This window comes from Parus major, chromosome 1 (genome assembly GCF_001522545.3).
Source record: "Parus major isolate Abel chromosome 1, Parus_major1.1, whole genome shotgun sequence".
NCBI lineage: Eukaryota > Metazoa > Chordata > Aves > Passeriformes > Paridae > Parus > Parus major.
The window spans coordinates 31,792,627-31,810,781 of NC_031768.1; the positions used below are offsets into that span (position 1 = coordinate 31,792,627).

An 18,155-nucleotide genomic window follows, 5' to 3' on the forward strand; every position below is an offset into this window, starting at 1 on the left:
GCCCGGGGGGCACGGCCAGCGCCGGCCCGGGCAGCGGGAGCGCCCGCGCCGCTGCGCCCGGCAACTGGCTGCCGGCAAAAGGGACGAGCCGCAGCTCCGTGCCCGCTGAACACCTGTCAGCCCGCGGAGCGTGATTTATACCTGGCCTCGGCAGCCTCTCCGCTGGGGATTTCCCTCTCGTTCCACTTCTGCTTTTTTTTTTTTTTTTCTTTTCCCTTTCGCCTCCCCCCTCCCTTCTCGGAGCGTTGTGGAAGAGAGTGTTTTCTTCAGGGTATTAAGCTGAAAATACAGAGGAGGAGAGGCTCAGACCTTTACCTCACTGCCTCACTCTCCCTTCCATGTGAATATTCTGCAACGTTTCCTTCATCCTGCCGCTCCTCTCACCTGGCCAGCGCTGTCCGGACCATGTCCGCTAAGCTCCTGCCGGTTTTCTTCCTCCTCTCAGTGTTCTACGCTTGGTAAGTCTGCGCTCCCCTCGCCTCCCTCCAGCCCCTCTCCTCTCTGCACTGGGGCTGGAGGGCTGAAGTCCCATTTACCGGAGTTTGCACAATATTCGGCGCCCAGGAAGAACAGTGGCCTCTTCCCAGCTTCTTCTCGCCGTGCCGGGGCTCTGTTCCCAAACACGGCTTACCCCGCTCCCATCCCGAGACCCGCCTGGCTCCGCGGTGCGCCCGGGGCGGTGGCACCGCCGCTGTCCCCTCCCGGCTCTGCGCGGAGCCCCCTCCTGGACCGGCCAGGCAGAAAGTTTCCCCTCAGGCGGCTCTCGGAGCCCGGTGGGACGGCGGCTGGGGCTGCCCTGGCTTCCCTCCCCTCTCGGCCCTGGCTTCCCTCCACGCCACCCCCGGGGCATCCGCGGGAGAGACCGGAGTGAGGAGCGAGAAGGCGAGTGGCGGGGTGCGCGATCCCCTGGTCCCCGCCTCAGGGCCGGGAAGGGTCTCCCCGGTGGGGAACCGATATCCAGTGTTAGAGACCAGAGGGGCACAGCCGGCAGCGGCAGCCCTGACCTTTTGGACTTTGGTCCTTTTGGTTGTCCGGAGCTGTTGTACACCCTCACAGGATAACCCAGGCAAAGGGGTCAGCTCAGCTCCCCCCTGCAGGAACCACCACAAACCAGGCTACAGGCACGCTCAGAGGCCTCCCCCTCCCCTCCGTGGCAGCCTGCCCCACACCTGAGTGGTGTCTATCTACTAAATCCCCACAGGAACTAGAGGATGCTTCATGCCAGCCTCCACAGCAAGTGTGGGACACACCTTTTGCAGGAAATAAACACTTTCCTGACAACGCCTCAGAGTCTTCTAGACTTCCTCCCTTGCAATTTATGCATAGTCTCTGTCTCCTTACGGAATAAAAACTGACAAAGAGTTGGGCAAAGCCTTTCTTCCTTCCCAGCTTGACACTGGTTTGCCATCAGTCTGTAGTTATTTCTCTAGATGGCAGGAATATGATAGGAATTGGCAGTCACCAGTAGGGCTACAAAAGAAAAATGTAACCTCAAGTGCCCCTGAAGGAGCCTAACCAGAGGCAAGCAATGGAAGGGAAATAATAACGTCATAGGGAAGAAAGCAAAAAATCTTGAAAAATATGTGTCTAGTGTATTAGTCTGGTCCACTGTGAAACCTCTCCCACCTCCAGTCTTAATCTAGAAGATAGGTAGGGATTTAAATGGTTTGCAGGTACTTTCTAGGAAAGAAGCTGCTAGAGGGAGGTGATCTAAAAAGTCTGCCAGTGCTTAGTTAGACTCTTGTTAGGGACTTGTTTTAAAGCAGCATCTATCTCCCTGAAATGGCAATCATGATACTACCTGAACTCCGTTCTCATTTCCAGGTGCAGTCTGAATGCCTGTGGTAAAGTTATGCTGGCTGCAGCAGAAAAAGACGTATGATTTGTCCCTCTTTGCTATTAGCAATTCAGCACCACTGCAGAGTTTCAGCTCGGAAATATTAACCATGTATGTTCAGAGATGATGCCTCCTCGGAGAATGGTTCTGTAACAGCAGTATTAAAACACAGGGCTGGTCATGAATCTGATGGGAAAAAAAAGAATTCTCCCAAAATCTGCTTGAGTGTTTTAATGCTCATTAAGTGAATTATAAAAAGAAACAAAAGTCAACTTTTTAGAGAATATAGCCCAATTACAGAGAAGTAGTGGTTGTCTATTCAAAATTTCGTCTTAAGTTTTCTCTACTTTTACAACTCTGTTATATGATCTCTCTGCAGAAAATCCTCAGGATCTAAGTTAAAAATTATTTTTATATAGAAACTGTGCCTAGAGCAATTGAAAATTGTGAGGTCGTGTTAAGTGATTCATGGTTAATCCTCAGGGGCGTACTGGTGGTAGAGCAGTTTCAGTTTAAAGATTCATTAAATTCTCAAATAGTGGTCTTCAAGCAGTGTGAGGGTTGATGATGCTCTGTGATTAAACTTTTATATTTGTGTCAGGTGTTTTTTTTGTTCACATACAGTGTTTATCAAGTCTCCTGGATGTCTGAGGTATTTTAAAAGACACTAGCATCATTATGCAGAAAAGGAGAGGGAGAGAAAGAAAGTTGCAGTGATGTGTGTAGCACATCCCCTGAACAAACGAGGCTGATGCCTCTCCTTCTCCACTGCTTTGCACCTCACATAATAATTCACAATTATGTAAGAATGTTGCAGAATTATATCATATCCCCATGGCAATTGCAGGTTGAAAAAAGACGTGATTCCTTCCATAGGTTGGAACCTATGAAGATGACCACTGAGGTCATCTTTTCTCTTAATAACTTCATCTCAGTCTGTCATAGATTTTCTCCAGTGAGAGGCATCAAACAGATTTGGTTTCTAAGATACCAAAAAATACATCTTCAAATCAACATTTTAAAGTCCATGCACAAAAAGCCTCACAAATGGAATTAGTCTTGTGTGAAAATAGCTCAAGCTGTGATTTCTGGCCAAACTGTAGTTTCACCCCATTTGCATTAATATACCCTTAAAATAAACATCATTCACCTATAAAGGAATAAAGTTACAACTCTTGGAGTAGTGCTGTTTCTAAAAAAAAAGTTATTGAAGCTGCAGAAAAATTCAGATTTATTTATGCAATGTATTTGTGTGCTTGTGATAATCCATCTCAAATTCAAGGAGTGAGCTCTTAATTCTAAGCCTTGTAATACATTGAACTCTAGAATTCGGGCACAGAGAATATAATAATTTATTAATAGGATAAAATGATCAGGAAGCATTAACAGATCTGAATTTTTAATACTCTTATTAGCCTTTGTGCAAGAGATGAATCAGTTGTCTTGATGTATTAATAAAGTAATACTGCAGATGTTCACTCTTTGTAAAGGCATATTGTAAACTAATCAGAATAGGTTCATTAAAATACAGGGTATAAAATACTACTCTGGTGGCTGTATTATCTCCTCGAGTGTAACTTTTTGAAGACACTTCCAGAAGACAATTTCTAAACAACTGTCAATCATGACCTATCCACAGATACTCAACAATTGTTAATGGGAAAATCCTGTTGCACCTGTTGCACCCTGCTGCACCCTGTTGCTTCCAATTTTAGTCATTTAAAATAATATTTATTTTTATCATTTGTTTTGCAGTTCTAGAGAGGTTGAAGAGGATGAATATGAAGATGGAACAACTAACCAAAAATGGGTTTTAGCTCCAAAAACACAAGACACAGATGTGACTCTCATACTAAACAAGCTGTTGAGAGAGTATGACAAAAAGCTGCGGCCAGATATTGGAAGTAAGTGCCTCGTTCTGCACAAGTGAGGATAAGCTTCTCTAGGTGCAGGGAAGACATGTTACTATATCCTGGAAAGTGTGCACAAATATCTGGGGAAGTGTAGATTAAGGTTTTTTTGCCTGAAGTTAATTTCCAAGTCAGTATTTTAAAAATGCTAATTCTCACAGGGAAATCTGATGGTAGCTTAGGGTCCTAAAATTTGGTTGGTTTGTGCAGAGTTTGTGTAAGGATATGGAAATGCTACTTCTTAAGTATTCAGCAGTTCTTTGGCAGAGGAAGGAACACACCTCTTTTGTCATCCAGTCCAGGCTGAAAATCTCACACTCTGAGAAGCAAACAAAACTTGAACAGGTTACAAACAAAAAGTAAGACACAGCAAGAGAATAATGTGCACCTATTATCTTCAAAATATGATCCTGAAAGTTACGTTCCTTAATGCTTAGTGAGAAGAAGGCAGTGGGATTTGCCTGTGTACAGGGCAACTCCAGAGATGATCTTCCACAAACCAGCAGATATCTCCAAAAGAAATCTTATAGAATCAAAATGCCTTGTGATCAGAACTAGTATGTATAAAATTGAAATACGAGCCAGTATGTACTTGTGTAAAGCCATCTTGGGCTATTTTATTGTTTTAATTTGTATAATGAGATTTCAAACCAGTTGTGGTTCTTTTGTTTGTTTGTTTGTTGGGTTGGTTTTCTTTCCTTTTGTTTTCTTTTGTTTTTTTTTAGTGCCCCACCTATTGTAGTTATGTCCTTTTTACCTGGTTTGCATCCCTAGAGCATAATGACTGTAGCACAACTGCTGCTCATTTTTTTCACAGCAAGTTTGTATGACAGAAATCAGAAAGAATTTGTCATATTTGCTGTAACTTGCATGTGCTTCAGAACAAACTGAGAATGGGGAATACTCAAAACAATCACCTAATATAATTTGTTTTTCCTAAATATTTGCAGGGATTAGAAGGAGAATTTTTACCCCTGATTATAAGTGAGATTACTGTTCATTAATGGCACATATATCAATACACTTTCTAGGTGATCCCTTTGTAACAGTTCAGAGGGAAGTAAGAGCCATCTGTATGTATTCATCATTACAATTATTAGTGTCTCATATCTATACAATAATGCAACAGTTGCAGAAAAGGAAGACTGTCCTGTGGTATGAAAGAAAGGGTCTGTTTGGTTCTTTTTTTGCAACTATTACTTTGATTTTCCATAGTATTTACAAAGATCATATTTGATACTCGTGTCTGTATTTATCACAGAGTGACATTTATCTTTTTCTACTTAGTTTGTCATATTGGATTTAGCTATCTTTAATATCTAATGGAGAGGTGCTTTAATGCACTTTCCCACCCATATCAACATCTGGAAGACAGTCTCAGACAAATTTTTTGATTTATACACTGTGTCCTCAGATCACTGACTTAAGGCAGAGTGAATTACATTATGCCTACGTGGGGCAAAGGAATCACTCAAAGTCCCCATGTCACTTGCCATAAAATCAGTAGAGGTCAGACATGTCTTACAGCACTGGGAAGTCATTGTTACCAAAATAATTCCTTTTGTCTCTCCACAACATTTTGTAAATCCTGTTTTAGAGAAAGGAGTCAAATTACACAGCTCTTCACATATCAAACAGATTTTACAGCTCTCAGCTACATCTATTAAGCATCTTTGTCCTAGGCCATTTTTTGTCTTTTAGATAGCAATCTGGCTGTTTCAGAACCTGAGCTGAGTGTTCAAATGCTACAGAAGTTAGTTCATCTCTGCTTCCTCCCCTGGTCCCTCTTTGCACCTCTCCTACCTTTGATGCAGATAAATAACATTGCCCTTTTGAAGTTGCGGAGCTGTCGCATTTGGCAAGGAGAACACAAGGGGAACGCTAGAGAATCAGGCATTACAGATAACTTCCCTGAATTTCTGGCTGGTGCCTGACACACAAGCACATCTTTTCCATCTGGGAGCTGGTTATCCTCCAAACAGGGTGGTTGACGTGTCTTGGCAACAGAATTGTCTTGCTGCCCTGAAGATCTCGGTATTAAGACAAATACTTTACAACACAATAGAAACCAGCTAGAGCACAAGGAAAAAAAAAGTTAGTGTACCAGTTATCAGAGAGCATTCAAGAAGAAAATGCATGTTTTGGAAATTAGAGGAAGTATGGAGTGAACCAGTAGAAGAAGTGAGAAGTGATTCTCAGAATCAAGCAGAAGTTCAGCCAATACTGAGGGTTAAATACAGGACTAATACAGAGTCACCTTACTCACTAGGGCCTTTACATTAACATGGTAATGCTGGGAAGTAAATTGTCTGACCCACAGGACAGGGAAACTCACCATTTCATGTCACACTGCTCTTCACTCAGTTTTTCAATCCTTTGTTGCAAATCCACTATTTCTAACAATGTGCAGCTTTAGCTATGGTCCTGAGGAAATGATCTTTTTTCTGAATGCAGTCAGAAGGACCTAGGGAATACTTTGCATTTTCTAAGATTAGGTTTGCCAGTTTCAGATCACTTGGGAAGACACTTCTGCAACCAAAAACTATGTCTCTCCATAGGAGAAGGCTGTGGCAAATAAAATGTATCAAAGTGCATGCTGGCACAGGCAGTGACTTCTCTGTGGCTTATCATCTTTCTCAAAGGCAACTGATACTTTGGCTAGCTCAGGTATGATTCCTACCTGGTGCAGACATATTCTGAGTGCCCTTTTGCCATACTGTGGGCACTGACATCATCAGCAATCACATCTCCTCCAGGCCAGCAGTACAGCCATCAGTGAGTGAACTGCCAACACACAGCTACCCTCTTTCCTCCTCTGCCACCCAAGCACATCTAAACCACTGTAAAGAGTGTGTAGGTCACTGCTTGGATGAAAAGCTAGGATTTTTTTTTTTTTTTCCCCTCATCCTGGCCTATATTTGACCTCAGCTTCCACGTGAATGCCTGCTGCTCAGATCATAGGCACAATCTACCCTCAGCACTTCAGGCTTCACCTGCAAGGTTCTAAGGCAGGATTCTTAAAGAGTGGATTGAACAACCTAAATATTAGGCAAAACAGTTTACCTGTGAAGGCTATTAGCAAAGTTATACCTTAACAGGTCCTGTCTCACTAAAAGAGGCCTTTGATCTTTGGAAACAAAGCAGTGTTCTGCCAGCAGGGGAATGCCTGACTGCATCCCCTGTGGCCACACACTTGGCAGAGTTCTTGTCTCCATAAATATCATGGCTTTTGAGGTTGGTTTTTTTGGTTTTTTTATTTTTTAATTGGTGGCATCTGGAAAGTTTCCATTATAGCACAGAAAATACACGCCTTTTTGAATTGAAAAAAAAAAGAAAAGAAAGCACTTCATACCAAACAGCTAATAACGGTGTACTGATTAGATCAAAAAGAAAAGTGTTTTATGATGTAAAGCATCTTTTCACCTATTTTTTTACCAGCTGAAATTATTGATATGAGATACTCAGGTCGCTTGCGTGGCATTAAAAGAATCCTAGGAAGAAAAACAAAACCAATTCAGAACTGCCTTAATATCTCTTCCATAGGCAGGTATTCTGTGTTCTTTGAAAGTGCTTTGAAGTGAATGTTCAATGCAAATGCATAATTTCTTACATGCAGTAAGACTTGCTGCCCTGCAAGTGTGCTTTTTTCCTCCCATGTCACATTGATTTAAATCCTGAAATTTAGCAGGACCAGGTTCTGGCCCTGAAATTTTTCTTCCTCTTTATTAGTAAAATGAAAACAGAAATATTAGGCAAACCAACAGGGCACAGAACAGAATGATGATAATTACAGCTAAAAAAATCTCGGTTTCATTTAAATTCTAGTGATAAACCAGATTTTTGTAATTGCCCTTTACATTGATTGATAGATTTAAAATTTAAGTTACTATAAAAATCTCACCACATAAAAAAACAAACAAAAACAAACAAAAGAAAACCCAGCAATGAAGCAAAACACAGGTGAATTAAATGCCAGATGGCAAAACATATTTCCTTCAAAGTTAGTTTACTTTAATGAAATCTTCCTTCTCCCCTTCCTTAATGGATGCTTTAGACCACAACAAAGCTCTGGAAAATAAAAGTTACCTTTAGAATCCTACATTGTTTTAAGCTTAATTTTATATGGAATATAATTTGTCTTAGAAAATGTGTAACAGTGAAATAAAGTAAAAGGTTTGCCAGTCACATTCCCTGAGTAAGCTTATATGTGGAAATTTAAATGCTATCTTTTTTTGTATTGTGAAAGTTACCTTAACCATCAAAAATCTGGTATGTGAGAGGTTTCTGAAATGTGCCATTAGCAGTGGGAGGGAAAAAAGTATCACCCTAGATCAGGCTTAGAGTGGCAGAGTTGAAAGGCAATTTGTATTGCATAATTGTATCCTCTGTTTCTCAGATGATCGTTACATTAAGGAAACCTCTAAACTGCGTTTGTTGAAGAAAGCTTCACCAGTCTGTGTTCTGAGGTGTTTCAACATACATTAATGTCTGCTTTTCCTTCCTCCCTTCATATTTATTTTTTTTAAGTTACTTTTCAGTAACTCATGGTTTCCTCTTGGATGCTCTAAAATTATTTGATCCCTGCAGCTTCTGGTGGTTATCTATATTTATTATGTATTTATAAGCCAAAACAAATTCACTTTGGGATATGTAATGTTCTGACTCCACCAGTTCTAGCTGTCTTGAAGTCATGCTGCTTTGCTTTACTTCTCCAGTATCTTTGTAACCATTAGCCATATTTCTGAAGATCTGAGCAGTCTCAGATACTGCTGTGCAGCTCTCACTACCCTGACTAGGTTTGTACAAGCTTAGCTGGTACAAATAAATGGGCTCATTTGAATCAGCAAAAGATTGCACAGAAGACAAAGCTCTGTCTGATGTGCTTTACTGTGCTGCTTGAGAGCATTAACAGCAGTTCTCTTTTAAAGCAGTTAAAAGTTTCCTCTGTAACTAATTTAACCTGTTTCTCACTGTGTGCAAGGAGCTAATCTGTTGGTTGAGAGAAAACAACTCTGTTGCTTTTTAAAGGATATGTCCTTTTTCAGGCATTTCCCTATTGAAAATCTTGAGCTCTGAAGCAGTACCACAGCCTTTCTCCTGTCTGACCTGCTTTCCTCCCATGTTGCACAGAAATGAACCCTGAAGTGCACCACAGGCGCTTACCACAGAGGCTGTCAAGTTATTTTTGCTAGCTGCTGATTGCCACACCTGATGCTCTTTAAATTAGCTCCAGCTAGGTTTCCCCATATGTGGTGACAGAGGGTTGCATATTGCCTGGCAGATCAAAATATTTTCCAGATCATAGTGCAGAGAAAGCTGTGAAGTGTCATACAAGGTCAAATTGCTACATTCTGCTGTAAGTCTTTTTTTTTTGTGGTGGCCTACAAGACAGTGCCAGGCATCTCATAACATGAAGTAGTGAGAGAGACATTCATTGCTTCAGGATTTATCATAGACACTTGGACCTGGAAAGCCAACTTGTGTGTAAAGGTGGAGCACATGGGAAGGAGAGATGGGGTAAATTCTGTTTGTGTTATGGCAGCACTCAGGAGGAGGAATCCATAGTCCTGGATCCAACTTCTCTAGTACTGGGGACTGCAGAAGACTGTAGAGATTAGTCTAATTTAGATTTGTATGGGAGAATAAACTTGAATAACCTGCTGTTGAGGACATAGAGTGCTGTGGCTGAGACCTAGTAGGAAACAGGGCTGAATAACAGTCACTGATACTTCCCTTTTTCTTCTTTTTTGGTGGAGTAGAAGTAGATTGTCTTCCTTTCAGAGACTTTTGTACTGTTTTTGCCATCTAATTAGAAATCCTCAAGAAGACGAATATTCCTGAGAAAAGGGTTGCTTTTCAATGAAAATGAGAAATCCACCACTGTTCTAGGTGGCATGATGGAAGGGATTTATTTCTTCTGATTCTGCAGGAGTTCTAATTCTCTACCATTTTCAGGAACTGATGCTTTCCTTTGCAGTGATGGCCATGAATATTTCTAAAATATTAATAGCAAAGTTAGCAAATAAGGGGTAAGCTACTTTATGAACACTCCAAAATACCTGTTTCAGATTTTGATGATACATGTTATAGTTTTGAAAGATTACATAAACAAATAGGCTGCTTGCACATAGTCTTGGTTTGTGCTGGTTCAGTGTGTTAAACATAGGGTTTTTCAAAATCCTGCATGGGAGCAACTCTGATTAGGAGAGGATCTTGACACTGGGCTTTCTTCATGCCTGAATTCTGCTTTTCTAATCACTTAACCATGGACTGAGTACAGAGGAATTTCTGCCTTGGCTTTCTGACCTGCTTTGGTTCACAGCTTTTCAACCCTGAGGGGAATCATCCTACTTTTTATTCATCCTTTTCTCAGGTAAAATTTTAATGTGCCATTCTGAAAGTAGAGAAATTTTAGTCCAATGCATTGAGCCTGAAGCCCTGCAACTCAATGTTTCTGCTTAAAATTCTCCAAAGCAACCTAGTTTTGTTTTTCCAATTATTTAAGAGTTTTGGTTATTTTCCTTTTTTCTTTCTTTTTCTCACTTCTTTTTTTTTATTAGATCACCTGGTTTAAATCAAATGATGGAAAGCAACATTTTAATTTGAAGCTTACTCTACTTCAATATATAGAAATATTTTAACATTCAAGCATTGTTTTTCTGAATTTTCCCCATAATTTACTGCCAATAATTTACCCCAAGTAATGCAGTTCTTTGCCCATATAAAATGCTTCTTTCTCTCATGTCTAAGAAGACACTTGTATCTTTGTAATACTTTTATCTTGTGTGTAGTCTTGTGTTGGGTTGAAAAGAAGTATTGCTTGTGTGTTGGAGAAAGTGGCCTTTTACCTAATTATTAAACTGCAAGCTCCCTTAAAGTACAACCTTCTCTTTGTGAATGTAAAGTTTTAATTTACATAGGTAACTTTTATTTAGTGTCTTATTTCCTGACAGTGACTGTTTGCTGAAATGGCTTGATGCATACACAGATGGAATATTTTTCTTGAATGGCATCGTAGGTAGTAAAGTTTGGTTGACAGTTAATGTTTGCCTAACTCTTAGTCTTAACTGTCACACACAAAACTAAATGTAGAAGCTGCTAGTTCTTATTCTCTCTTCTACTCTATAACTTCACTATCATATTTTTTAATCTGACAGGATCAAGGGAGTGTAGCATACAAACTTTCTGGAAGCCATGAGTTGAAAGTTAGGTAAGAGGGAAAGTCTGAGATACCAATTACATAAAAAAATACTTCTCTTCTTTCCTCTTCCTTCTCTGGTTAGCCAGACTAGGCTGGCATAAAGGAATATTCTTAGCAAGTATTTGTAAACTGCAAAGATGTTCAGTGTTAGCTGCCATTTTGGGGTCATGGCACAAACTAATTGTTCTGTCATCTTTAAACAGGGATATATTATGTTCTGCACATATTATTTTAAATATTGCTTGTTTTTACATCTGTGTAGTTTTCTTATGGCTGTTATTGTTCTTCCACACCCTGGTTGCTAGCTTGCTAGACTTCACAGGAACAAATTCTATTATTTTTCAGTCTTATGTTATCACACAGGATCTCTCCTCTCTGATGAATATAAGTAAAACAAAAATTAAAACTGTAGGAATTAATTGAAAAACAAGCCTAACCATTACTATCTGCAGTTTTCATTCCACAACATAATACTTGAAAAATTACAGCTTGTGCGTTGGGGAATGGTAAATGAAGGATGAAAGTGCTGAAGGTTGATTGATAGTTATGGTGGGAAATGAAGAATAAAAGTGATTTGTAGTTAATTGAGGGAGTCCGTTTATGTGCACACTGTCATTCACACTCCTGGACAAAATGACAACCAAACCTATGTAAAAAAATGCTGTTTTCAGAGGACTGTGTTCTCATCCTGGTACTGCTTTAATCCAAACTTTCTTTCTTCCTTTGATTTTCATTTGCAGCTCTGTTTAGGTAGCTTGAACCTAAAACATAGGGATGTCACTTCTGACAGAGTTTCTGTGTCTGTAGCAAGTGCAGGACTTTGACATCTATCTGTTTTCAAGCCCATTCTCTTTCATGCAGGGAGAATGAGGGTTTTTAATTTTCCTCACGGATAGATTTGTAGCATTGGAGAAGAGAATCATCAAATAATTTAGGTTGGAAAGGATTTTTAAGATCTTTGAGTCCAACACTTACCACTGCCAAATCCAGCACTAAATCATGTCCACATGCACTCATCTTTTAAATACCTCCAGGGATGGTGGCTTAACACTTCCTGTTACCAGGTTTTTCTTCAAATGTGGTAATTCGTTGTAAAATGGAGATGTGTTAGCTGACTGTATTTAGTCTTGAGAAGTGATTTGTTAGCAGAGCAGTTTTTTTTTTATAGGAATAGCTAGGTATAGAGATGTTGCCAATAAGGTCACATAGGAAAATTGGAATAGTCGTCATCACTAATGCAAAGTAAAAATTAACACTATAATCACTACTATTACAGTTACCAATAACTGTGTAATGATTTATTACAGCTTTGTCCCAATTTAAAAATAGCAATTTATGTGGTAATGAGAGAATGTAAAGTATCATTACAGAGCAATATAAAAAAATATCTCATTACTGCAGAGCCAATCTTGTTAGTCAGTAGTCTTGTAAAATTGGGGCAGAATTCAAGCGGCCCTGTAGGTCGTGAACAGAGATCATATTGTGATGTTTATATAGTTTTGTGCCTTCTAAAAATCTAGTTCCAGCTGCTTTGCTTCTACAAATATGTATGTATAGATCTATAACATTTTTTACCCCTGCTGTGTTGGGTAAAACCAGAATAAACCTGGGAGTTGGTTGAACAATGTAAGAAAGGTTAACTCTCAGCAAAAAATAATTTTGTTTTAAAATTTATGAGAACTCAGTAAGACATACTTTGTTTAATTGAGCTTGTAAAAAATATTTCCCAATATTAAAATTTTAAAAATATTTCTAAATATTTATGATTTATGCAAGAACATTAGTGCTATTTGGACAGACTTCAAATGTGGAGGAAGCTTTCTGAAGGAAGAAAAGTGGTTTCATTCATGAAATAAGCATCAGTTCTGAATAGTGGAGATCTATCAAAAATTAAAAGATATTTTAAAAGGACAGCATTATTCAGAGTAGTAAATAAGCATAATAAAATGTCAGGAACATTTTGCAGATTTTTTCCCCTACATGACATGAAATTTTATAACATTCTCTCTTTTGATTTACTCAAGATTCTTTTAAAATTCTCCTGATTTATCTGTTCAGTTTTCTATACACATGATCAACTCACACATGTCCAACAGTAATGTCTTCATGGATTTTAATGAGATTCAAGCTCAGGTGCTGTTTTTTCTCACTCATGTAAATCCACAACACAGAACTAGATTAATCCCATAGTTGTGGGTTTTTTTAAGTTTGTAGGCAGTACTTGTTGGTAGTGTCTTTGCAAAGTGATAGTTACAAAGCTGACTGGAATGTAAACACTGTCTCAAAGCCAGGGCATTTGGATCAGATGACCTTAGTTTTGCTTAAAAACATTTTGATTGGTTTTATAAATCCCCTCTTCAATTAAAGCCAACATGTTTGAAGATAAAATGGCTGTGATAAGTAGCTAGGTTACCTTTGGTAGCCCTGAGTATCAGTGTAACACTGCAATTACTCAGATGTGCTTGCACTATCTTTTAGGGAAAGTTACTGCCATGGATTAAATAATGTTTCAAAGAACTTTGAGAAGGCTGGTACATTTGTTGACAACCTTTAATTGCTCCCTTGCATGTTGTATACACATGGTTCTGCCAGTAATTTTTCAAAGTTTCTGACAGTTCTTTAGAACTATCTTGGGTTTTTGCCAAAAACAAAACAGTACTAAAGCTGAGTATCCATATTTAATCTTATTGTCAACTTTTAGTGAGGTATTAACATTTTCATTGTTCTGTCAACAACACTGAGGACTCTTCCAGTGCAAGAAAAAAAGCTCCATCTGCAACTCAACAACTCCATGTGAGGCTTGAATTCCTTCAGGAACTGTGTTCACAAATGCATGCAGAACACTGAAAAACTGAGCAGGCATTGAAATTGCAGAATCACAGAATGGTTGGAAGGGAACACAGTGGATCATCTGGTCCAACCTTCCCAATAGTGTAGCTTTTTCATCTTTCCATGAAACTCAGTTTGTTTTGAAGAGCTTTGTAGGGTGAGTTCTTTCTAATATGACACAATAACTTTAAGACTCAGTTATTTCCTTTTTCATAATGCATTTTGGAGAAAATAATCTTAAAACCTTTCTTAATTTTGGTTAGTATTTTGAATTTAAACTCATGATAACAAATCTAAAATTTATACCTGATAATCCTTTGTTTGTTTGTATGTGTTTATATCCATGAAAGACCATGTACAACAAGAATTACGTTCTTCTGACTTTTCTTTTAAAACCTGAACACATATTTATCATACAATCAAATTACAGTTATATTTTTTACCTCTGCCTAGAAAAATAAAACAAAATAATTCAAGTAAGCTTACAATCTTTATAATTTTTTTTGTAATTTGAACATGTATAATAGCTTACCTGTATTTTCTTATTATTTATTTTCAATTTGAATTTCACTGGAAATGTCTGACAGAAGAAGTGACTGTTGTTTAGTGTTCTGTTTCAAGGTTAGATCTTTACTGTGAGTAACTGTAAGATCAAATTGTCTTTAACATTAACAAGCAGTGCTTTTTTGTTTTTTTTTTCACCATAAGAGAATTTGGTCCAGCACATCCAGAAGAAATTACCACCTCATATTCTATTTATATACTTAACTGCTGCAAGGATTAAATAGAAACAGGTTTCAAGCACTGTGTTCTGGTCCTGCCAAGATTCAATTGCATGCCAATTTACATCCTTAAGTCTAGTGCCATTAATGTTCACCAGAGCTCCTTAGCCTTGAACTTCCAGCTAGACACATACATAAACCCTATAAAGCTTAGAGCTCTTTATTCCATGAATGCTATTCTGGTGGAAGAACTAGCTGTAGTTCCTCACTATTACCAATTCCTGTGTAATGACATTTATTACTGCATTTTGAGGCAACTCATTACCAGAAGCTGCTAGACTCCTATTTAGTTATTAGCTGGGTACAATTAGAATTGCTTTAATCAGCTGAGCTTGTTCAGCTGAATTCACATTTTCTTTTGCTGAAGGGGAGATCTGAGTTTATCAGCCAGTGCTTCAGGCAGTTTGAAACCATGACCTTAAATAATCCTGGATGTTCTGACCATACGCAGTCAAGAAGTATGTGTTACTTAATGAATTAGAGAGAATGGTTATCATCTTTAACCACTGTTTTCACCCAGTTTAATGTCTGTTTTTTGCAACAGGAGATATAGCCTTCCTAAACATACATACATACCTTACAGGACAAACCGGCATGCAAATTCTTTTTTTCATAACCATCTAAATTTTCAAGTACTTCAAAACTACTTGACATCTCTTTGATAGTCTGAAATTTGGGGGATGCAGGCAAAAAAGATCCATCTTTACATGTGAAGATTCCTGTCTATCCTCAGCTTTGTGCCAGATGGCTTTACACCAAATGACTGATAGTTAGCATAGATAAGCTTCCAGCAGAACCTTGGTATTTAACTGTTCCTCACTTCTCTGCTCAGTACCTTCCCAGAGGAAAGCTTTCCGAGTTTTGAATGGCCAATATGCCTGCATTTCCTCATTCTAGGAGAATTGGGGATTAGTGAAAAAAGTCCAACACAGTTCTCAAACTTCAGTGGTTTGAATACTCTCTGGAGATTTTTGAAAACCATGTAGGGGAGAAGGGTCTTCTATGGGAAAGGAAGATGTCCAACACAAGCTGCTGGCTTAGTAGGGGCAAGTCAGCATCAATTGCAGGTTAAAATAGCATTTAGTCTTTATACTTAGTTTTGAGTCAGTTAACTCTGGAGAAAGTAGACCACTAGTTTAGTCTCAATTTAGAGGTTAACATATAACCTGTGGGGTTGGAAGAATGGCAGCATAAGTAAAGAAAATATGTGTCTTTTTGTGTAATAGTGGCATTATTTTAGAGTCAGGTTATGTCACCAATAATAGCTCAGTAATGTCCGGCAGGTACAATGACACCAAAGATGCTGAAAGAAAGAGAAATCACAGTGGCCTCAGCAAAACAAAGGAATATAGAGCTTGTCTTGGCTTATTAAGACCAGGAAATCTGAAAAAATGGAAGATCTTATGGGAAACGTGCATTGACTAAACCAAATCAAATTCAAAAGCCTTTGAATGAAAGAGTGCAAAGGCAATGTGGACTGAAGGGAATGAGTCTAAATTGAAAGGAGAGCTGCTTAGGTTTAGCTAATCAGATTTCATAGAGATTTTACTCTAAGTTAGGATGATTTCAGGGCTGATGAGATGCAGAAACCTGGAAAGATTTTTTTGATGTGGAACAAACAGGCTAAAGAACCTTAATGTTGAGGCAAAGGGAAAAAGTAATACACTGCATTATTTCTACTTTCATGTTAGACATCTTAGGTTTGAGCTTGACTTTGAGCTACTGTGCCTAGACCTGAAAGTTTCTTTAGCAAATTGCTGCTGAGACAAATTGGAATTGTGATTATGAAGTGGTACAGGTTTTAATTTATGGCAATTTTTTATGTTGGGTAGGAGTAATAGAACCACATTTTCCTAAAAATACATTATTATCCATATTTCTCAGTAGTTGTACCTGAAAAAAAGACCTTATGGTTATGGGGGGAAAAGTATTTGGAGTGATTATTTATGTTGCAAAATAATTTTTCTTTTTTTTTCTCCGCAGTAAAACCAACAGTTATTGATGTTGATATTTATGTCAACAGCATTGGTCCTGTATCATCAATAAATATGGTAAGTGACTTACAAAGATTTTTATCTGGATTGCTGATCTTGGCATCAATACTAACTTTGGAAAAAGACAATAAATACCACAGTGATAAGTCTTTTTGGTTCTGATTTAGTCCTGTTTTCAGCTATTAATCTGTTTTTTGTGTCTCATCAAGGTAACAAACCTAAAAGCAATATTATGTTCTATATTGTCTACTGAAAAATGCTGGTAGATCTTCAGAGGTAAAATAGTCATCTCAGGAAAATAAAAGTATGAAGTGAAGCCATTTTCAAGAAAACTCTTGAGCTGTTGTTTCAATAAGCAATCAAATATACAGGGCTTCATAATGCAGAGTTAATGAAAGCCATCATATAATAACAGCATATTTATTTGGAACTCATCATCTCTTCAGCGGTTACTGTTTTTTTGCCGAGTTACCAACAATCTTGAACGTTAAAGTATAATTTTGCAGAAGTTATACATCGATGTACTGGGTGTGTAAAGGCAGGAGGTACTGAACGAGTGTGGTAGTGTGACAATACTAATAAATATTAATAAATAATTATATTTATATATTACTAACTAATAAATAACTGTGGTTGGTCAGTTGTTACAGTCTAAGCTCTAGGTCTTTCCTCAGTGCTGCAGCAGCATATTCAGATTTAGAAAGCAAGCTGAATGTTTATGTAGCTCTGGGGTTATGGGTAGCTGTGGCTGCTTGTGCAACTTTTGAGTTTGAATTCCTCATATGATTCCTCTTCTTAAATTAGGTTGATTTCTTTTTTAATACAACTTGGGAATGGAGCACCTGTTAATATCTTACTGTACTTGAAGATTTTAAAATAATCTCTTCAAAACAATGTCTCTTTTCAACAATAGCTTTCAAAGGCTGTGTACAATGTTCCTATAAGAATATAATGAATGCATTGCATGTGTCTTTTGTATTTTTGGAAGAAAAGCTCCTGAATTTAAAACGTGTCTCTTCAGCTTTATTCTTTGGTTTTGCTTGTAAGTATGAAAGAAGGTAAATACTTGCAGCATATCAAATACAAGGTGGCCAGACACTCCTGTGCACCCTGGCAGTGGAAAATCTGGCAAGTAAACACAGAACAAATTATGTGCTGTGGACAACTGTCATGTTCAACGACTGTGAAATGTGTTGATTGATATTTCATGTGAAGCACTGAATGTCAAGCAATGGGAGTAGCTGCTCTGATCTTGAACTAATAAATAACTAATTATCTTGGCCTTCCCTGATGGCCTACCATAATGATTTCTCTGGAGAACAATTTATTGGAAGGTCCTCTGGCTTGCATTTACTCTAGGAATGTGTACTCTGTTCAAAAGCAATGGGGACAATATGTTTTTGCCCTTTACCTCTCTGAATTAGTTTGTGATGGCTTGTCTCTTCAGTGGAAGAACTGATTGAGAAGCTTCTTTTCCCCCAGTTTGTGTTATTTCAACTGTTTGGCTACAGTATTCAGTAGCCCTGATTTGGTCTACTGGAAGAAGAAAATGGAACACTTTTTGGAATTAAAAATAATCATTTGTTTATTTTAAGTATGCAG

At 38.4% G+C, this 18,155-nt stretch overlaps 1 protein-coding gene across 1 annotated transcript in view; it reads left to right on the forward strand.

The window, feature by feature from the left end:
* The first annotated feature begins 79 nt into the window (after positions 1-79).
* Positions 80-18,155, forward strand: part of GABRG3 (gamma-aminobutyric acid type A receptor subunit gamma3) — a 284,803-nt gene continuing 266,727 nt past the window's right edge. The window contains exons 1-3 of the mRNA XM_015632800.2: positions 80-458; positions 3,593-3,741; positions 16,543-16,610. Coding sequence (XP_015488286.1) covers positions 406-458; positions 3,593-3,741; positions 16,543-16,610 — 270 coding nt within the window. The 5' untranslated portion in view covers positions 80-405. The remainder of the gene's footprint in view (positions 459-3,592; positions 3,742-16,542; positions 16,611-18,155) is intronic.